Here is a 23,467-nt window from a genome sequence, read left to right as displayed (position 1 = left end):
CATAGCGCCCAATAGAAGTCGCCCGAGTTGCTGCGATCGATAATCGATGTACTCTTCCCGCATCATCCCACAAGCCCATGGCCCCCAGCGCCGAATGCGGCAGATGAAGAAGAAATGGCGAGGGTGACGAACGAAGAGCTAACAGAAGTCGTGAAATCATACGCGTCAAACAAGGCACCGGGACCCGATGGTATACTGAATGTTGCCTTAAAAGCGGCAGTGAATGCGGATTCGGACATGTTCAGAATCACGATGCAATGCTGCATGGATCAAGGAATCTTCCCGGATGTATGGAAGCAACAGAAATTGGTGTTACTACCAAATCCCCGCCTTTGGTAGTAACACCAATTTCTGTCATCACCAGATGAACCGGCGAATAGACCTATCTGTCTACTAGATACGACGGACAAGTTGTTGGAGAGGTTGATTATCAAGTGGCTAGTACCGTATACGGAGAGTGCGGACGGCCTGTCCAACAACCAGTTTGGATTCAGAAAAGGTAAATCTACTTTAAACGCTATCCAGTCAGTCCTTCAGACATCTGAGGTGGCATTCGAGCATTAAAGGAGCGGCATCCGTTACTGCGCGGTTGTCACTCTGGGTGTGAAGAATGCGTTCCATAGCGCAAGCTGGGAAGCGATAGCCCACGCACTTCATCGCCTCAAGGCACCGGTGCAGTTATGTAAGCTTCTAGAAAGCTAGTTCAATGGTATGATTCTCATGTAAGACACAGATAAGAGGCAGAAAAGCGTTCGAATTATCGCGGGAGTACCTCAAGGTTCAATCCTGGGCCCGCTGTTATGAAATGCGATGTACGATGACGTACTGAGGCTGCCCTTTCTGACGGGCGTTAAGATTGTTGGCTTTGCCGACGATATCACTCTAGTGGACTATGGTGAATCGATGGAGGAAGTAGAATTGACAGCAGCGCACTCTATTTCCATAGTTGAAAGATGGATGAAGTCTAGGAAACTAGGACTGGCCCGTCACAAGACTGAGGTGGTGGTGGTCAACAACCGCAAGTCCAAGCAACGGGCGCTTATCTCGGTAGGTGATTGCACCAAGTCTAAGCAATCCCTTAGGCATCTTGGGGTAATGATCGATGACAAACTCAGCTTCGCTAGCCACGTTGAAAATGCCCGTAAAAGGGCACCTACGGCTATAACGGCGTTATCGAGGATGATGCCTAACAGCTTTGTTGTATTTTCCAGCAAACGTAAGCTCCTGGCGAGCGTGGCGCTATCCATACTAAGGTATGGAGGACCAATCATAGTCAAAAGCGCTTAGAACGAGCAGACACCTAAAGCGGTTGGAAAGCACGTACAGGATCATGTGCTTAAGAGTAGCAAGTGCATACCGAACGGTATCTAAAGAGGCAGTGTGCATCATAGGGATGACGCCGATCGGGTTCATCATCAAGGAAGATGTTCAATGCTTCAACCAAAGAGGTACCAGAAGAGTCCGTGACACGTGTAAAGAGGCAATGCTCAGAAGTTGGCAGCAGTTATGGGATAACTCCACTAGTAGTTAGGTAGATGGACTAATCGGCTAATACCAAATGTGTCAGATTGGTATGAAAGAAACCATGGTGAAGTGAAATTGCACCTGACACAGTTTCTGTCAGGACATGGTTGCTATAGACAGTACCTGCATAGATTTGGGCACTCAGAATCTCCTGCGCGCCCCAATTGTGCTGGTGCGGAGGAAACAGCGGAGCATGTCGTGTTCGATTGCCCCCGTTTCATTGTTGTGAGAGCACATACTCTTTACATGCGGAGGGGACACGTCCCCCGACAATATGATAGAGAGAATGTGTGTGGATGCCGAGTGCTGGAATTCAGTAACAACGGCTGTCACTCACATTATGCTAGAATTGCAGCGCTTATGGTGCAGAGCCGGTTGCAGAGGATTAGATTTCCTCCTTGTAAAAAAAAACAAAAAAAAAGCACGATATACGAATGCGAAATTGGCAACTTTGGCAAAGAAAGCTCTCTTAATACCTGTGGAAGTGCTGATAAAAGCACTAAGCTGAGAAGCAGGCTCTGTTCTAGTGAGGACATAATACCAAGAATATGTTGTATTTCAGTCAGCGATTTTTTATCAATTTTAATACTGTGATAATTAATAATAAGTAAATATTTAGATACAAGTTTGTTCAGCAAAATTGTAGCCAATATGTTGAATGTTCATAGTTAGTATTTATTTATTTTTATCTGTTATAGTTTTTCTAGAAATATTTATTATTCTACTAAGGTCGAACTTTGGCCCCACCTTGCTCTACACAAATGAAAGCAGTACACCTGCAGAAAGTGTTTAATATCAATTGATTTACTTGTAACTACGCTATCTACCTTTTACTTCTATCTACCTCTTTACAGTGGTTCTACTACTTCGCAATCGTGGAGGATTTGATTCTGCGGTTCGGCTGGACACTGTCCATGAGCCTCATCGAGATGGGCTACATCGATCGGGAAATAATCGTGTCCATTCTCAGCCCACTGGAAGTTTTCCGGCGGTTTATCTGGAATTATTTCCGGCTGGAGAACGAGCATTTAAACAACTGCGGTAATTTCCGTGCCGTGCGTGACATTTCCGTTGCTCCGATGGATTGTTCGGATCAGGTGAGTAAGAGGCGAAGGGCTGTATTATTAAAAGTGACGGCGACACGTGTCGTGATGATAATTGTTAGCGGCGGTCTAGACTGCCTAACGCGTAAAAATAGTTTTCCTCTTTTGCGAACTAGAATTCTTGGGCGGGTTTGAATTGTTATTCATTTTTTTATTAACACGATTGTGCATGAACTCATTATTATAGTTCTTATTTATACTTTATACACTTCAGTTTTATAGTAAAAACGTATGTTCAGGAAAAAAAAAAGTTGAATCTTCATTTAAATTTGAATTTTTCATAAATAAATATTGTTTGTTTTGTTGTTTTGATAAACAAGTTTTTAAACAATCAAATTGTCTCCAAAAGCTTTTAAATAATATTTGGGATCGGTTGAGTTTTCAGCAAGTAATGGTCAAACAAAGTTCTATATCATGGTGCTCATATTTTATAATATAAAAGTTCATCTTCAAGTCGCTTGCCATCTTTAAATCTTAATGTGTTAGACTCATTGAGGTTACTGTTCTTATGTGATTTGAATCCAGAATAGCACACAAATTTTTGGTTTTGAGAGCTTCCGAAAAATAATCCGCACCCTAACGAACACCTGTCCATTCATTTTTTTTTTCAATTCCAGACGACGATTCTACGCATGATGGACGAGGAAGATGGTGTACGCAATCGGCGTACGGTGAAAAAATTGAACACTAAAAAGAAATCCGAGCAACGGTTGCTTCTCCGCGAGGCCGAATCGACTGAGGATTTGGAAATGTAAAATCACAGCCTTCGTTTGATATTTGCATGCATAATTCATGTCACAGACATAATATTCCATGTAACTAGAAGTGTCACGCTCGGGAATAACGTTTTCGGTGCACTTGGTCATTCTCAGTTAGCTACGTGTAGTGTTCATCCTCGAGTTCATTTCCTGTATATTTAGCATATTTCGTGACGAGAGGTGTATGTACTTCGTAGCAACGAAATTAGTGAACAGATTTAGCCAATGGTCACGTATGAAGCATCACGTTCTTCTTCTTTCTTTCTGGCTTTACGTCCCCACTGGGACAGAGCCTGCTTCTCAGCTTAATGTTCTTATGAGCACTTCCACAGTTATTCACTGAGAGCTTACTATGCCAATGACCATTTTTGCATGTGTATATCGTGTGGCAGGTACGAAGATACTCTATGCCCTGGGAAGTCGAGAAAATTTCCAACCCGAAAAGATCCTCGACCGGTGGGATTCGAACCCACGACCCTCAGCTTGGTCATGCTGAATAGCTGCGCGTTTACCGCTACGGCTATCTGGGCCCCTGTATGAAGCATCACGTGTAGAGATCGAAACATGTCATTCAGAGCTAGCGATACCAAAAGTTTGCGTAGAGATAAGCACTTTAATTGCCCTTCCCATTTCCTTTGTCTTTTTCACAGGAATTCCAATCAAAACAGGAAAGTCCAGTGGGAAATATAGGCCACGGATAGTTGCACAATTGGGACCAACCTGCCATAAATCCTACCAACCGAAACCGAACCCGAACCATACCAAAAACACGATCCCCATGACCTAGATTTCCCTCTGAGAGAGAAGCACGTTTGCAACCCACAACCCAGCCCTCGAGCTATTTGCACGACACCACCCTTCGCCGATACTTGTGTCGTTTGAGTCTGTTTCCTTCAATTAATTGGGCAATTCGAAAGCGTATGATGTATCTCAAAATTGATGGCATATCGAACCAGAGTGTGAACCGAAGCAACGCTATAGTCCCTATAGATGGAATTATTTATTTACAGCAAAAATAAGCGATATTTATTGAGAGAATTCCAGACGGTTATTACTTAATATTACATTGAATGAGCGTAAAAATGTAAAAAACAGTAGAGATAATAAAGAATAATTTATTTATTTTTAAATATAGTTGGTTCTTATTCGACTTACAATGTAATTACGTGAAATCCATATGAGAAGAAGGTAAAGTTATAGTTCATTAGCAATCAAGAAAATTTTGCTGAACATGTTTATCTATCAATTTGTGTGATTTGTGCTAACGTAAGAACAACACGACATTCACGAAACGCGACGCGAGACAAGACATAACACTTATAGTTCTTACTATCGTCAAAAAGTTTTAAAAATTACCTTTCTGTCGACCGGTTTCGGGCGCGATGTAGCCCATCTACGGGACAATGTCCAACTGACATTGTCCCGTAGATGGGCTACATCGCGCCCGAAACCGGTCGACAGAAAGGTAATTTTTAAAACTTTTTGACGATAGTAAGAACTATAAGTGTTATGTCTTGTCTCGCGTCGCGTTTCGTGAATGTTTATCTATATGTTTTTTTTTATTTTGGCATTACGTCTCACCTTAATGTTCCACATACAAAATTGCACATAAGTCTACTCCCGTTTTCCCGATTATTTTGGAGGCATTACCATTTTTTTCTTGCACTATCACGTTGCATTCATTGTCGAGTGCAACTGTGAAAAACTCACGTCAATCCGTTTATCCGTTCTTAAGTCATTTCATGATATACAATCGCCAATTCATTTTTCGACTCATTACATCTGGTTATCGCAGGGACCATCGTGATAGGGAGAGATCGAGAGATAGAATAATTGTTTAATGAATACTAGATTGAAAATCACTCTGTGGCCACGAAAATTAAAAACAAACAGACGTTATTTCTAAATTGTTTTGAATCCCTAAAATTTAGTCTAGTAACCTTTGATTATGGGCTGCGGCGTGCGAACTGGATATCAAAAGAAGCCAAACTGCTGTCAAGCTAAAATTTATGCTTGTATCCCTAGTAGTATAAGGGCATTTCTTAGTTTTGCTAAAAAATTTATAAATTTATGTGATACAAAAATTGACAACTATTAAATAAAAGTTATACTTTGTCTTATTAAGTATATAAGTATATAAGTTTTTCAAAATTCTTGTAAAATATATTTCTAACTAATATACAGTCAGAAACTATTTGATTCAGCCAATTTTTTGCCTGCATCAAACTACAGAAGCTTTGTGTGAAGTATTTTAAGTTACAGTAATGACCCGATTTTGTCAGCCACTGATTTTGTCTACCCCCGATTTTAGCACCCTTTTCAACCCGATTTTAGCATCTTTTTTTGCCCAATTTTGTCAGCCTAATATATATATGTATTTTAATCAGAGTAACCACGTCTATACTGACAATATTGAGTGCATAAAGTCAATTATGACCTTGGCCACGTCTATACAATCATCTAAAGACCGTAATTTTGAAGTTTGTAATTTTTAATAATTATCCAAGAAATTGATCAATGTTACCTTGGATTATGATACATAGAAAATGGAAGTAAGAAAACAATGTTAATATTTACAAAATCATAAAACTAAGTCCTTAAGTTAAAGTAACACTTGAAACCTGTCGATTTTTTTTTCTCGATTTTAGCTCTTTCCTGATTTTGTCAACCCTAAATGCAGCATGGGGCTGACAAAATCGTAACACTACTGTATTCAAAATTATTGTAAAATATATTTCTAACTAATATACAATCAGAAACTATTTGATTCAGCCAATTTTCCAGACTTTTTACCTGCATCGAACTGCAGAAGCTTTTTGTGTGGAGTATTTTAAGTGTGCACATTGAAAATGGTTTCCTGCGAGCCAAGCAAACAAACAATGAGCTTATCCAGCGGTGAACTGAATTCCTTAGGTGCAAGAATTTTGACACTTTAGCGGGGTATTAACACATGGGGAGCATACAGAAGCGTGCCCCGCTCTAGTGTCAAAATTTTCGGACCGAGTGAATTTGATTCTCCGGTGTATAAGTCAATTATGGACCTATGAACGGGTACCTTATTTGACGTTTTAGCGAAGCCGTGTTATGGACCAATGCAATGCGAATAGGCCTTTTCATGTGACAGGTCTGTCTATGCATTTGTTACCATCGGTGCAGGACCGGTGCTAACATGGGACTGTCAACTCCATGGAAAAACTGTCAAATAGCTTAAGGATCAGCTGATTTGAAACGTTTTGTGAATTGGCCTATATATACTAAGGTGTGAAAGAAGAAGCAAAGGCTATGCATAAGTAACAAGAAAAAACGTAAACAAAGTGCGTTGCTCCATAGACAAAAATCAAATTTCAAGTTATTTGACCTGGCGATAATAAGTATCAAAAAGTGTTTATTAATAGCATACGTTATTGAAACAAGTATTTATAAGCTACACAAAGCACTAAAACTACTACAACAAGCGTTGAAAGCATCAGTTGTCGGAGTAGCAGAAAAACTACATTTGTCGTATGTTTCCAGCAATCATTTCAACTAGCACGGAGAGTGTTGAAACCAATCTATTCAATCAAAATCTAAAAGAGAACATGACTGAATGTTGGTAAACTATATTTGATGTGATAAGAACATCAATTTTACCTTTGAATGTGAGAAATCGGCTATGAAATCAAACTTATGAAATACTAACATGTAACTTTGATTATCGATTCAAAAAAAGTTTGTTTCTTAGAGTATCCTCTGAGAGATCTGAAAGATACATGAGTTGTTTCTCATAAAAAATCTTTCAACGCCATGTGGTCTCGGCTCATCCAGACATTACACCAGAGCAAGTTTATGCTTAAAATAATATATTTTAAATGTGGTTTCCAAGACTTTATTTCGATTTTATAAAAAAAAACTAGAAAACTGGAAAAAATCGTTTTTTCTGCATGAAGGCACTTTTGCAACTACGAGTGGCAAGCGACATATTTGCAAATAACTTCTTACATCATTATGAGCAATAAAAGTACAAATTGCAAGGTTTTTCTGGGAAACAAATGAAATTGGCGCTTGGGACAGTTTTGCGATTATGCGTATATTATATGTCATCTTTGCGAATTGTAGTTTTTTGACCATAAGGCGGCATCCACAAATTACGTAACGCTCTAGGGGGAGGAAGGGAGTAGGCTCAAGCGTTACGGCTCATACAAAAAATTGAAATTTTTCATACAAAAAGCGGTACGGAGGGAGGGGAGGGGTCCAAAATTTCCAATTTTAGCGTTACGTAATAAATGGACGCTGCCTAAACAACTTTCCCTTCCATACAAAGGTGGTCAAATGGCTTGATCTTCCAGTTTTGATTTTTGTCACGCATCACCATACATTCAACGCACTGAGCGTCACTTTTTTACACGGCTTCTTATGGGAGCTCGCTTGCTTGTAGTTGTGATACATTTTGCACCGTACACGGATGTCACTCACACTAAATGTCTTCTTCCTCACCTATATATATTCTCATTGGGACCGATGCACGGGTTCACTCGTTGACGTTTGAGCAGTGCCGTGTTATTTACTAGAGATGGTCGGGTTTCACATTTTTCAAGCCCGAACCCGACCCGTACCCGACATATTTTATTTCATCAAACCCGGACCCGACCCGAATCCGAGAAAATAATTGAAAGGCGAACCCGGACCCGACCCGAACCCGAAAATATTTCACTGTTTAAACCCGAACCCGACCCGAAACCCGAAAAATTTTGTGAGAAAACCCGAATAAAACCCGAGCTCGAAAAGATGGTAAATTCATCGTTTCTGATCAGTGGCGCGGGAAGTGGGTAGGACAGGTAGGACATGTACTACGCACAAAAACATCTGGGTAGGACAGTCAAAGGAATGTCCTACCCACGATTCAACAAAAAGAAAAGATAAGAAAAAAGCTTGAAAAATAAATTAAATTATTTGGAAACTGCTCAATATAATATGAACTCGATCAACGTCATACTTATTTAAATAGATGATCGAAGACACGATAAGATTTTTCATGGTATTATTATACCTAGTAAAGCGTGACATGGTTTGTGCATGACCCCCAAATTTCTGGCCCATGAGAAGAACGATTGAGAATGTCTACAATGAAAATCCTGGGAAACAAATTCTAAACTCTCTTTTTCTCATATTCTTTTTGTATTGAATTCTGATGCTAAATTGCACAGGCTCCATAGAAACCTTCCGAGACTATAACGAGTTCAACAGGATCTTCAAGAATTTCGTCTCAGATTCCCCAGTTCAGGAGTTTGTTCTACCAATTCTCCCATAAATTCTTCCAGTGGTTTTTCAAACGATTTTCAGAAGAACATCTCCAAAATTTGATCCAGGAAATACTTGAGGACTTCAAAGCTACTACCTTCAGTTATTTCCTCGAATTTCATTTTGATTTTTTTTTTCAAAACTAGCCTAGAATTTCCTCCAGATTTTTTTTTGCACTGATCAGAATTCTCCAGTTGCTGCTCTAGGAGATTTTCTTAAGAACTCTTAGGGGTTTTTCTTCCGAGGAAATCCATAAAGGTTTATTCCAGTGTTTGAAAAAAATATCAGCTTAAGAACCCTGTAAGAACCCGTTTTCTCCCAGAAATCCAACATTCCTTCGAAAAATTTTTTTTTGTCTAAGAATTTTCAAAGCTTTTAATCACTCTTGCAGTTTTACCAAACATTTCTTTAAAGTTCTCCCCTTTGGAAATTCCCATGCAATCTTCAAAAGTTTGTTTAAGTTTTTACAACGGTGTGTACTACAGTATTTTTTTTAAACAATTCCTCCGATCATTTCTACACAAATTTCTTTAAAGATTATTTCCAATGTTTTCGAGAAATTTCTTTGGAAAATTCGGCTATCATGAGATTCGTTTGTTTTTTTATTGTCTTAGCAAATTGTCTTCTTAAATTTCCTCAAGAGTCCAGAATTCATTTCAGTGTTATTATTATTATTATTACCTTCATTAAGGAGATTTTCTGCCCTACAGCTAGTTCATCTCCGATATTATTTCAGAGTTACTTTTACATTAAACTTACACAAGGTTTATCAGAGTTTACTCTAAGATTTCTTTTAGAAATAACTCACGGATTTTTTTCGAAATCGTGACGTTTCCCTGGAGAGATTCCTAAAATAAATCTTAAAAAAATTCAATACTCGAAGAATTACTGAAAGTCTGTAGAAATATTAGATAGAATCTCCAGAGCAACCGCTTAAGGATCAAGAATCCATCATTCAATCATCAGCAATCATCAAAAATGAAAAACCAGTTTTTTCGTCCAAATTTAAAGAGATCCTCATAAAAATCTATCATTGCAATCCATATAGCAAGTGTAATGCAATGATAGATTTTCTTGAACATTGCTTAAATTTTGAGCAAAAAACCTGGTTTTGAAAATTTTTAAAACGATGATGGTTATTTTCCTCTTAAGGTATCTCCATGAGAACATTGGGACATTGTTGAAAAATTTCTCGAAGATTTTTTGGAGGAATTCAGATGACTCCTGATACAATATTTGGAAGAATTCAATTTCTTCTTGAAAACATTCAGGTTGTATTCTTGAGGTATTTTAAATATTTTTTTTTTTTAGAAAAATTCTCTAGGAAAAATCGCGGGGATTTTTTTCGGAAATTATCACTTAATAAACTTCTTTAGAAATTCCCGGAGTAATATCTAAACATTAGAGCAAATACCTGAATAAATTCTTGATAAAAACCTTATGAAAAAACACATACAGTTATTAGTTGTTGTCTTGTCACGAGGAATTAAAAATTAAACGTCTGAGATCTTAGAGAAATGTCTGCTTTGGTGCTATGAAAATCGAACTCTTATGTCCTGGCTCCTATTATGTTTTTTCGGGCTTTTTTGGTCTCTTTTTTCTGGCAAGCGATCTCTAATTTTATTGGCACTCTCTACCAACTATATAAAGATGAAAATCTTCCGAAAGTTTTGTAGTAACGACTGGAATGAAAATGAGCGGGTTAGAAACAAGGGGTGTCAGTGACAAAAACCTAGTTTTGTAAAAATCTACTTTGATGTTTTTCAACAATTTTTCATTCACTGCAAATTGTACGGGAGTCAAAACAGCTAGTCTTTTAAAAATTATGCTATTTTTTTTTTGAACGGAAAATGTACTGAAAATATTGTTAGAACGCTTGGAAACAGTAGAGTTTTCTCAACTCAACTCAAAACCCAACAAAAATGTCACATACACGCGTTTGAGTTTGAGTCCCTCAAATAGAGTGACTTTCAATTTCCAGTCCAGAGTTAAAAAAAAATCTTGGCTTCACTGTGCACAAAATATTTGCCAACGTTTGTCCTACCCATGGTTTTGAACGTGGACGCGCCTCTGTTTCTGATGCATAGGGAAGCTTTCAGGTTGCTACTTTGTTCACAATTCTCACCAATCCCGACCCAAACCCAACTCAAACCCGAGCTTTATGAAGCCCGAACCCGACCCGTACCCGATAATTTTGTAGCTTTCAAACCCGACCCGAACCCGAACCCGAAAAATTTTAAATTTTCAAACCCGTTGCCTATTTATCTCTGCGTAGTGGAACTCCAGGTGGAACTTATCGAATAATTTCCGGAGGAACTATGACCTAGGAGACGGACATAGGAATTCTTGATGGAACTCCCGCTATGAATTTTCGAGGAACTCCTGGGTAGACTTCGGAAGAAAACTGCCAGCGGTTATGTAATTTAATGTATGTAATTTAATTACAAAACTTTTTGCTTAAGGATGATCAAAATCTGAAATGGCCGTTTTTTAAATCGTTTTTAAAGTTTTGAATAATTTTTTTTTCAGTGTAGAAAATGTTTTTTATTTTTTCAATATTTTTTTTTCTAAAACGTCAGGAAATTTCACGACAGTTCCCCATACAACACTTTTTTGTTGGTCTTACCGTTTTCGAGTTATACGGGTTTATAAAAAAAGTTAAAAAAAAACTTTGACCCTTTCCAAATGTTAGCCTAGATAGATTTTGAAAAAACAAAGTATGTAAAGTATCTTAGTTTCACATAGTCTTCACACCCAGAAAGTTTCATCGAATTCTGAAGGGGTGCTGCCAATCCCTTTGTCGAGTTGGCGTGAAATCCGTCCTTAGGAATATCTGGAGTAAATCCACGAAGGAATTCCTGTACGGAATTCTCGGAGGAATTTCTAGAGGAAATCCCTAGATTAATTCCTGAAGATCTCCGGAGGAATTCCTGGGAGAAATTTCTGGAGGAAATCTTCGGAGAAACGCTTTGAAAAAATTCTCTAAGGAATTTCTGGGGACATTCCCAGAGGAATTTTTTAACAAAATGCCGGGAGGATATTGCTATTGGATTTCCCCTGAGGAACTCCTGGAGAAAATGCCCGGGGGAGTTTTTGGGGAGTTCTTATCTTCGGAGGAATCCTTGAGATTCCCGGAGGGAACCCTCGGAAGAATTGCTGGAGGAAATCTTCGGAGGAATTCCTGGAGAACTCTGGAGGAAGAATTTCTAAATGGAATTTTCGGAGGAATTCCTGGACGAAGTCCTTGAAAGAATTACTTTTAGAAATCCCCTGAGGAATTTCTGGAGATAATCCCTGAAGGAGTTCTTGGAGATATCTTCGGAGGAATTCCTGGACGAAATCCCCGAATGAATTACTATTAGAATTACTCTGAGACACTATGTTTGTTTGTTTGTTTGTTTTATTAACGACCCTTTAATCGTTTCCGATCATTCACACTATGGAGGATATTCGTGAGAATTCCCAATGGATCACCGGCAGAATTTTCCAGGAATTAATGGATGAAATCCAGATCAAACGCCAAAAATCCAGGAGGAAATCTGGAGGAATCACCGGAGGAAATCAAGAGGAATTCACGGAGAAATTCATGAGAAATTACTTGAGGAACTCTGGAGGATTATCCGGTGGAAATGTATAGAATTTTCAGAAGTAACTCCTGGAAAAACTCCTAATTGAACACCGGAGGATTTTAAAAGAACTGTTAGAGGATTTCTGAAGAATTCCTGGAAAAATTCCGGAAAAAAAATCAGGAGGAACTGTAGAGGAAATTCGAAAACAAAGTAGAGTTACAAAAGAATTGTCGGAGGTAATTTGAAGGAATTCCCAGATGAACTACAAAGAGATTCCATGAGAATCTCTGGAGAAATTTTTGAAGAATCTCCAAAGGAATTCCTGCAGGGGCTCCAGAGCGATTTCTAATTCATCCAGAAATATTATTTTTTTTATAGAAACTGAAGAAATTTATGTTGGAACTATGGAAAAAATCCCGGAGAAAATCTCAAGAGCAATTTTTGGAGGAAATCTCTTGAGGATTTCCTGGAGAAAATCACCGGATGAGTTCTTGGAGGATACCCCCGGAGGAATCCTTGAAATTTCCGGAGGAAATCCTGGAGTAAATCTCCAGAGAAATTCCTGGAGGAAATCTCCGGCTAAATACTCTGGAAAAATTCTCGAAGGAATTTCTGGAGAAAATGTCCAGAAGCGTTACCGAATATTTGATGAGAGAGCGTGCAATAGTCCAACCAAGTTTCCGTGATAATATTTTTTTCGAAGCAATGATTAGAGATGGCAACTCTGTAATCGTCAATATCGCTATCCATTCAACATTTTGAAAGTAAACGGATATATCACCGTTTGGATTGGATTGGTTGGATGGGCTATCTGGAGCATGAAGAAGACTGAATGGCAGTTGTGCGAGGTTAGCTTGCTACCCGCGGGATCGAGTTGTGCTGCGCCTCACAACGCGTCCTGTGTGTCCGATGGTCCGAAGCTGGGAGGGAGGCACAGATACACTGAGCCAGAAATTGCGTACGAATTTCATAAGAGAACGCTTGTGAATTGATTTCTTGACTGGTTTTCTCTCTTTCATAAGATTCTTATGAAACACAAAACGTCCGATATTCACAAGAAATTCTTGTCGTTATCATTAGAGATCTTATGAATATCTTTATTTTCCTAACTTCAAAGAGCGATTCTCTAAATACATAATGGTTCTAAAGAATTCCATAATTGATATCTATGATCCTTCATAAGAATATCTTATGATATTATACCTATTTGTATTATGAACGCAATGATCGATGGAAGTTCACAAGTTTTTCTTATGAGTCTCATTAGATGCTTCTTATGTCTTTATTCCAAAAGAATTTCGTATGAAGTTCTTACGTGGTTTTTGATAGGAAGTCGACTGTTTTTCAAAAGTGTTACTAATCATTGTCATACGCGCGCTTATGAATCTCAATCGTGTATATTTTGTTATTAGCATCTCTCCACGTAATCCATAAGATTTTCGTATGAAATTGTTAAGAAAATCGTACTCCATTAGATTGTCTTATGAATGTCAATGATCAATGCGTTTGATATCCAAAAAGAGTTTCTTATGGAATTATATCTGTCTATGTAATGAGTGTTATTTCATAAGTCTGTTGTGGAATGTTATAAGATTCTCGAATGAAGAACAAAATACTTCTTATGTCGTTATTCCATAAGAAATTCTTATGTACCTCATACGTTCCGTTTCCTCAGTGTACTACAAACGAAATATGAAACAACACTTTCCCAAACTGCAAGATAACTCCAGCTTGCCAACAACAATCAAGGCAGGCTTATGGAAAATCACTAGTTTTCTTTTGTTGTGCACCTTCGATCTACCTGGACAAACATGGGAAAAGGGCCATAGTTTTCTGTGCAAATTATTTTCATTTTTATTTGAAAAAGGCAAAAAGATGATTGTTTCAATACTTTATATTCTATCTAAATGAAAGGTGCTAGACGTGCAGGAAATATTATTAGTTCGATATACCCAAGAATGGCATGCAGGGATTTTATTTTTGTGGTATTTTATCTCTTGTGCGGGGCTACCTTATCCATGTAGTAAATATTGGTAACTATCTGGTATGGAATACCTCAATATGATATTCTACAGCAATTTTTCTTTTGTTCGTACAGTGGAATGGCTTTTCGGATGAAATGACATTTCAATTTACCGGTAATCTACAAATATATTTATTTTCATTCTTACACTTACCAATTGCTTGCCTTATGATAAATTTGTTTGAATAAATATTTGGTATCACACGTTTAAAATTGATCTCCATTTACAGCGTTCTTACCTTAACTTTCGAAGTAGGAAATCACGTTGATTAATTGATTGACCTTTTCGTTTACTTCCTGTTTATCTACATGCAGTTCACTGAAAACCTCACTAATAATAGAAACCAGCGAATGAAACATTCGGTTTATAAATAGAGCACTGCTCTTGTGATTTTTTTTTTTTACAATTTTGATTCCAAAACTAATTATGATTAATCGGTTTAACATTCAAGTGAGACGTTTTTTTAATGTGCCTGCTCATTCAAACAGGTCTATATTACTATCCTCTTCTTCTTGCTTGATTTCATTTACAATGAACGATATTCTATTTTTGTTCGATTAATTATTCTCCATGCTGCGAAGGGTTTTCCCCCTACACATACTATTAAAAGGCCTTTTCCTGCTGTCTTCGATTTATACTCCTTATCTTGATCCCCAGCTTCATTGTTGCCGCTAGGTAGGTACTTATTCTAGCTACACCTACTCACGTCTATCGATAGCCGCGCTCTAGTTGCAAGCGTGACACGACGCTTGCACGAGATGATTTTGTTCCTACTTTGCCTTGGATCTTGTGATAGAAAAAACGCTACAGAAGTGATGCCTTTTGGTAATCCCAAGGGCATCATTATTCGCTGGCCACTTGTATAAAATAAGGCGCTGCCCTTGAGTGGCACTCGGTTGAGAGACTCTGGCATTCTTTTGGTGGAAAGGACATTTCCGTTGACGCTGCTTTGTTATTAACATATATAAGTTGTGTGAGTGGTCTCTGTGATCTGGTCGTTTGTGGTTGAGGTTAGATTGGCTTGTTTCTACTCAGGGCTACCAATGAATAAATCATATAAATTTCTGCGTTGTAAGATGTACACTTGTGATTATCATTGAAAACTAAACAAATTTTGCAGTGTCAAGTGTTAACTGTTGGGTGTACTGATAAAATTGTTAATTTAAACTTTTTTAGTATTGTTTTAACGAAAAAGTATGAAACAACATTTTTAATTCAAATGCCGAACACTGTGTTTATTCTGTTTCATATTCCGAACACCTTGATTTAAATTTTGAACAGCACGAATAAATCGTATTAAAATAAATAATTTCGCAAATAAACTTATCTGAGCTAGTTTTACTGACCTGAAACTAGCAAATCATCACTACCCCCAAGGTTTAAACAAGATTTGAAGACGTGAAAATTTAATTGCAATTGACTGCCATTTCTCGGTAATTCGATAATTCATTGCAGCGAAACATCCACCAAATCGTCATACAAAAACCAAGGGTTCCGAATATAAGTCTGTTTGGAATTTGAGACAAAACGGTTCTCAAATCCACTTTTTTGATCGTATTGAGATAACACTACAAACAATTTTATTTTTGTTTTATTTTTTTGTTTCTATTTTAACCTTTTCAGCTCAGAACGCAGATTAAAATGGCCTTTGTAAACCACTGATTTCCACGTTCATGCAACTTTTGATGCGTATTTGCAGCTTTACAATTTTTATTATTTACTAGTGGTCCCGGCAAACATCGTCTTGCCATCAAGTACGCTGTTGAAAAACGCTATGAATCGTCCCATACAAAATGACAGCTCCGTGCATTCTCATTTTTCCAAGTTTTCCGGTGAATATCCTGGGGTTTTTATACACACAAACACGTCTTGGAGTGTCACCGCATCAGCCCACCCTGCCTTAGTCGGATAGCAACGACACAATCAGCATTGATTGTCGTGCAGTGAGTCGCGCAGTCTTCGGTCGTCGGTCGTATGGTAAGTCCAACTCGTGGTTTTGGGCGATTCTTTTAAACGCCAATAATGGATTTTCACACAGTCAAGCAGGAATAAGAGTTTGGCTGGCTAGGGAAGGTGCTGTGCGGGCCAGGTTAACTTATCGTCGCGCAACCACGTTGGACCGTATTTCCAAAGTCCACTGTTGATTAGTTCTTTGAAAACTCCACAATAAATCATGTCTGTTGGGTTTTCTTCCCCGGAAACTTGTATAACGGGCCAGCCTGTCGAGCTTACTTTTGAAATTGGGTAGCTTATGCGCCACTCCGAAAGGAGACCACCCAACAAAGATTGCGTTGCCCGGCTTGAGACCTTCTTGGGGAAGGGTCACTTGATTAGTGAGTAAGCTGACTGGCTGCCTCAAATAGTCCGTCGTACTTCACGTTTCCGAGCGGACACCTCAACTTAAGAAAATCCTACAAATAAATTCCTCCAATAAACGGCTGAGGACAAGTAATAAAGGCGGGTTTTTTCTTCACAGGCCCAGTCCAAAAAGTTCACCCGTCCCAGTCCGCAGAAAACGAAAGAACTGTCTCAAAGTCAGATTCAGGCTGACCACCCAGTAAACGACACAAGTCACTACAAAAAAACTACATACGAACGCGAAGCAACATAGAGACCTTAAAAGACGCTAACTAAATACATTCAAAATACGAAGAGCCTTTTCCTCCGTGCATGGATCAAACTAACTTTATTGGGGGGGGACCGAATATACATGGATTACTTACTCCATTTGAAGATGTACATGGGTTTTATACATGGATTTATTTCCTCTCTTACGCTCTACATTTCTGCCTAGGCCTAGACTGTTCTCATTCCCACTGACTTCCCTCTAGTTCTACCTGTGTGTGCGGATCAACTTCTCCTTGCGGCGCGCACTCGATGCGCGAGATCTTCTGCTGCTACGCTCTTCTTTCGCTCCAACTCCGACACTCGCTCCGGGGAGCTCACACCATCACTTCTCACTCTCGGGTGAGTTCTATGCTAGAGCCGTCGAATTATGGGCTATGACGGACTAGCAAAAATAATGTTGTTGTGCCTCTATTGGGTCACATGGCCATGGACGACACTAACAAACATGCATGCAATAGTACTCACGGTTACCTAGGGTTTTGATGTGGGTGGGGAGACGCTTACGATGACTGGGGCAGATTAGCGCACTACCTCCAGCCTGGTACTCTCGCCGGGATGGCGATCGAACGGGCGATGCGATTGGTGGTGTCTCCCTCACCGGTGCGCGGGCTTACGCGTAAGTGCGGTACATGCACTCGATCCTGCAGTGGCGCGCAAACACAAGTTGAGGCGCCGTCGGCAATTTGCTCCGGTGGCGTGCTGGCTTGTTTGGTGCTACGATGCTCGCTGCAGGGGGGTTGGTCTCCTCTCGACTCTTGCTGGTTGAACGATATAGTAGGCTTGCCTGCCAAAGGCGCGAAATTGGCGATCGCGTCCTTCTCCGGCCACGTGTACCCCGGGAAGCTTTGAAGCCGTTGCGTGGGGTCAAAAACGGTCGCAAACTGAGAGCGCAGTGTGACGGCTTTGCCTATGCTGCCACGACCTATTCCGAGTATAATTTTTATGCGCACACGGGGGGGAAGGAATTACAATTTGACTTTCATCTTTCTCAAAGAATTTGTATTACCTCGAAAACACTGATCAACGCACTACACTGGGACTATCAACAACTAACTGCTTGCGCATAAATGACTAGCGCTCAACTAGAGGGATATCAAGAACATAAATTAGCTAATTGTCTAACAAGTTTCCTATGTCACTTTTCACCTTCACAATCACACCACGGCACGGTAACAAAATAGACCGTTCTTGCCTCTTCCACGAAACGGAACAAAGTGAACGATTCGAGGCTGGAGTAATCCTCAGATGCCGCAGTTTTTCAACATTGTCCCCAAACTTCGCGAAATTCAACGAAGTTGAATTTTGCGAAACCGAGCATCAAAGGAATTTATCTGCAATATTTCCCGAAGTCGTGCATCTCATTCCAACTGACTATTCAAACCATCTAGTCAGCTTGCTCGCTAAGCTTCGTGACAAGCGTGGAATGCCGAACAAGGAAAAGGTCAACGCATCCTGAATAGCATAGGCATATGGGTCAGTGCCCGCGACCCAAGCGGATTTTGGGTGGCGTCATGACGCTCAACAGGCTTGCAAAACCATGCGCTTTCCTGGTAGCTGACCATAGGGAACTCAAGACACTCGTTTTAGGCGTGAGTAACTATGTCGTTTATTCTCTATGAGAGCAATTGGCGGTGATTGAATTGGAAATTAATTTGGAAAAACGAATGGGCATGCAAAGTTTAATAAATTAACAAATCTTCAATTGACAAATAACAAAATAACATGTAATATTTACAGTCTTAAATTTAACAAAGAATTTATAATAAATAATAAAGCGTACTTGCTACACTTGAAGTCAGTGAGAATCAGCGATCGTAGCTTAAATTTCAGCGATCCTGTTCGCTACAAACGTTTTCCAAGTTCGCGGTGACTTCATCCATTGAAGAACGGTTGTCGAGTCAGACCAGAAAAAAACATTCGAAGAATATCATTTCGAGGGAGCCAACGATCTTTTCGAATATACAAGCGGCGGAGGAGTGCCGCGTACAGCTAAAGACGCGGATACTGAGTAGCTTTAGAGGGCCACTTTGGATTTCTAGACCAGGATACTCACTTGAACGTGTCAATCAGCAACCTGGGAGCATACATTCATGCATGCGCCTTATGCAACTTTAGAAGAATCGGCAAAGCAATGCAACTCTACGACGTGGAAACCTGGGGCAAACGCAAATAGTTCGATGTGAAAGTTTGCAAGGCCGGGTAGTTGTTTGCAGAATTCAGCCTACTTGCGCTGAAGACCGAATGTGACTATATCGTTCCAATCCAAGGCCATCAACCAAAGGTGCTGTATTAGAATTTCCGCCTGTACGACGTCGGAAGATATTATGCCGAGAGGGTCGTAAAGCTGTGCGATGGCGGAGAGAATGGTGCGTTTGGTCGGAAGTTCATCTCTCACGATGATGAAAACGTCGAAACAAAAGACATGAGTCTCGGGATCCTACAGTATTCCGAGGGTGTTGATGCTCTCTTCGGGATCGAACTTCAGTGATGATTGCGTCCCGAGTAAATCGGAAAGAAGATCAGCGAGTACTGAAAGCTACTTTGAGCACCACTTGCGGAAACGAAATCCACTTTTCTGAAGAAGCTTGGTCAGTTCTTCACGAAGTTGGATGGTTTCCTCGATGCTCCTGTCTCCAGCGCGATGAGATTGTCTACGTACACATTCTTCTTTTTGGCCGTGCTCGCTTTCGCCTTCGTCATTTACCCGAAGCGTTCGGGTGGCGAGAAACGAGGAGGGGGCGAGGCCATAGGTTACCGTGCTCAACTCGTAGGTCTGGATGGGTTGTGACGTATCGAAACACCACAGTATTCTCTGAAGTGGGCGATCAGCTGGATTCATCGAGACTTGGCGGTACATCTTCGCAATATCCGCCACCAATGCTATCGGGAATGTTCGAAAGCGGATAACGAGATTGAGGAGCTCGTCCTGCATCACTGGTCCGATCGTTGAGCGAGTAACCAGAGCTGGTCTTTACAGACCTGTCGAACATCATTCTCACTTTCGTCGTGGTGTTCGACTCTTTGATGACAGGATGGTGTGGAAGATAACAAGCTTTCAAACTTTCATCCTCAGCTTCCTGGACAGGATACATGTGGCCCGGCGAGGCATACTCCCTGATAAAATCGAGATATTGTGTCTTCACGTTGACATCTTTCGATAATCTCAGCTCCAGCCACTTTAGTCTGCGAATAGTAGACGGTTTCGATACTCCTATCATTTGATCGTGCTCAGGGTGTTTCGGTATCCGAACGACGTATCGACCGGTTGGGTCGCGGAAAACTGTTTCCCGATCAAAGTTCTCGCAATGCTGCTCATCGACGGAGTAATTCGAGCCATGAAGCTCCTCAATGCTCCAAAATCGCTCTAGCTGTTGAGATAATGAAGTACTGACAACTGACAAGTTACGGTGGATTGCTGGACTGACTCTCCTAGATTTTCGAACTCTCCGGCTACAATCCAGCCAAATACGCCTTCAACAAGCAAGGGTCCTTGTTCGGACAAACGGAATCGTCAATCTCAGAGGAACGAATAAAAGTGAGCAGCTCCGATAATCATGTCAACTCTTCTAGAAGTGTTGAAGTCGGGATCGGCGAGAGGGAATTTTTGGGAATACTTCAGCGGGAGGTGGAGAACGACGCTGCGGGTGTGCCATTTTGCGCAGTACCGTAATTTCGGGTGAAATTGATCACTTCTCACGGTTTTCCATGTCTGTTTTCTATGATGTTGCCAATTCCAAACAACTTAATGCAGGAAAACAAGTACGAAGGTGAGCCTCATTGGTTTATATACTCAAATTTTCATACATTTGTGATTTTAGTGCTGAAAATTATCTCTAAAATAAAAAATCAAGGAATTCCATTTCGGGGTGAAATTGATCACCTGTCAAAACAATTACTGTTAGTTTTGAAAAAACTTTACTTATTTAATTTTGGCCTCTTGAATTCAAATATGCTTGCCAAATTCTTAACAATGCAAAATTTGTGGAAATAATAAACAATTAATTTTCAACAATACCGCAGAAAACGCCTAAATGTAGGCAATTTCCGAAGGAATCTTCTGATATTAATGAAAAAATCAATTATTACAACAAAATGAACAAATTGGTACGAAATTTGAAAATTAAATTCATTTTGGGGATATATTTCAAGCATCCTTGCAAATTTTCAGGTTGACACCATGTCCAAATCCTTGTTTAAAACTATAAGATAATTGAGTTCTGCCAATACCACACAGAACACGATTATGGAATTTTCTATTATTTTAATAGAAATAAACATTCCTTAACACAAAAAGCTTCACAACATGCATTTCGCCAATAGTTTAGACAAACAACGTTCGTTTACATAGGTTTCATTGATTTCTGTGCTCTATTAGAGGGAATTAATATCGTGTGATCAATTTCACCCTACTGATCAATTTCACCCGAATTCACGGTACCGTAAAATCGGGTGTAATTGATCAGAAGGGTGAAATTGATCATCGTATCACACGATTTTATTTATTCCTAATGAAGCACAAATATCAATGTAAGCTGCAGTAAATGAACGTTTTTTGTCGTAGCTATTGTCGAATTGTGTGTTGTGAAGTTTTTTGCGTTAAAGAATGTTTATTGCTATGAAAATAATGTAAAATTTCAAAATCATGTACGGTGCAGTATTCCCGAGCAAAGCTTGAGATCATATTGAAAACTAATTTTGATGTTGTGATGTCGCGGATTTTGATAACTCAATTTGTTGTCATTTTGGTCGTTTTAACGGTTAAAAAATCAAAACTGAGAGCAGAAAAATGTTCCCATGAAATCAAATTGAAAACTCTTTTTGCTGTCAGTGAAAGCAAATTGAAAACAGTTTCTGCTATCATTGAGAGCATATTGAGAACTCACTAAGATATACATATTTTCGATTAATATTGAAAGGTGGCTGCGACTAGATAAATGCTTCATTTCCATATTCTCATAGTATTTGAACATGTAGCACGAATAAATTTATAATTAAATAAAAAGAAAATATAAACCAAAATTTAAAATGATAGCAGAACGAAAACAAAATATGATATCGAATATTTCATTATTAAATTGATATCAAATTATGATATCAACCTGATGTTGAAAACAATTTATGATTTTAACTTGCTTTCATTTTGATGTTGGACTTTGCTCGGGTTGACTAACATCTATAAACTTCTATTCCTAATCAAGGATTTGAACATGGTATAAACCTGAAAGTTTGTGAGGATGCTTAATATATATCCCAAACCAGATTTCATCACCAAAACTCGTACCAATTCGCTTATATGTTTGAAATAATTGAATTTCTGGTAGATATCATTGAATTCCTTAGGAAATTGCATACATTTAGGCGATTTTTGAGTAATTGTTGAAATTTAACTATGCATTATTTATATAAATATGGCATTGTTAAGAATTTGACAAGCAGATTCGGATTCAGAGAGATCAAATTTATCATGTAGAGTTGATTTGAAAACTAACAATAATGGCATTGACAAGTGATCAATTTCACGCCGAAATGAGATCCCCTGATTTTTTATTTTAGAGATATTTATTAACACTAAAATGACATTTGTTAGAAAATTTCAGTGTATGAGTCGATGAGGCTCACCTTCGTACTTGTTTTCCTGCGTTTAGTTTTTTGGCATTGTTAACATTATAGAAAACAGACTAGAAAAACCGTGAAAAATGATCAATTTCACCCGAAATTACGGTACCATAAACTCCAAGGATTGGCTGAAGTCCGCCACTCGGAAACGTATTTCAGCTCGGACTTCAGGCTTAGCGTTCGTAATTGTGCTATCGACACCTGCTATCGGGATATTGACAAACTTTGCGAGGAAGATGGAGTAACTGGCACCGTCGCTTGCTGATTGCTCTTGGGCTGGGAACCTGTATCCAGCAAGCACGGGCGATGTGTTCTTGGCCGTAAACGTCGACGACGATGAGCACAACCATTGTTAGGAGCACGCTGGTGTTGGACAACTTGGCAGTTAAGATAACATCCGGTATCCTGGTCACGGCACCACAAACGATGGGTAACGGGCGACTCACCAGGTAAGTAGACGGGCGGGGTTGTCTAGCCTTCCTATTTGTGTGTTTTCCGATGAGCAGATATTCTACAGAAGATGATGCAGTTGGTGCCCCTCACCTTGTCCACAACAACGTGAAATCAGCCATAGTAGCAGATGGGGATGGTGATAGGTGTCTTGCGGAGTTCTTTCTGGATTATTAACTCTCAAACCCCCAACGTCTGACTTCTCATTAAAAATGAACTTTAAAAAATCATAACTTGGCCAATCATTAATCAATTTTGGATCTTATGATCTCAAACAAACCGCATACTCCTCAAGATTTATTGTGTTCCGGAAGAAATGGGATTGGCTACTTGGTTCCGGAGTTATTCCGGATTCAAATGGGGTATATTCGTTCCGGAAGTGATAGTTCCCTCAGATTTTTGAAGATTAGCGGTAAGAAAATTATTCATTGTGTACTTTCTATAAGTAAAAAGCTGCCAGAAGGTCGAATGACATTGGTTCTCATTGATTCTGGCCATTTCGGATACCCGGTCACCTG

The 23,467-nt window shown here is 39.4% G+C and overlaps 1 protein-coding gene across 1 annotated transcript in view; it reads left to right on the top strand.

The window, feature by feature from the left end:
• LOC5564077 (xenotropic and polytropic retrovirus receptor 1) overlaps positions 1–4,515 on the top strand; it is a 30,087-nt gene extending 25,572 nt beyond the window's left edge. Inside the window, exons 4-6 of the mRNA XM_001648354.2 lie at positions 2,379–2,621; positions 3,245–3,378; positions 4,036–4,515. Of these exons, the coding sequence (XP_001648404.2) occupies positions 2,379–2,621; positions 3,245–3,378; positions 4,036–4,075 (417 nt within the window). The 3' untranslated portion in view covers positions 4,076–4,515. The remainder of the gene's footprint in view (positions 1–2,378; positions 2,622–3,244; positions 3,379–4,035) is intronic.
• Positions 4,516–23,467: the final 18,952 nt, after the last annotated feature.

Source organism: Aedes aegypti, chromosome 2 (assembly GCF_002204515.2).
Source record: "Aedes aegypti strain LVP_AGWG chromosome 2, AaegL5.0 Primary Assembly, whole genome shotgun sequence".
NCBI lineage: Eukaryota > Metazoa > Arthropoda > Insecta > Diptera > Culicidae > Aedes > Aedes aegypti.
Note: the sequence above shows the minus strand (reverse complement) of the source record. Positions and strands in the feature narration are given on the sequence as shown.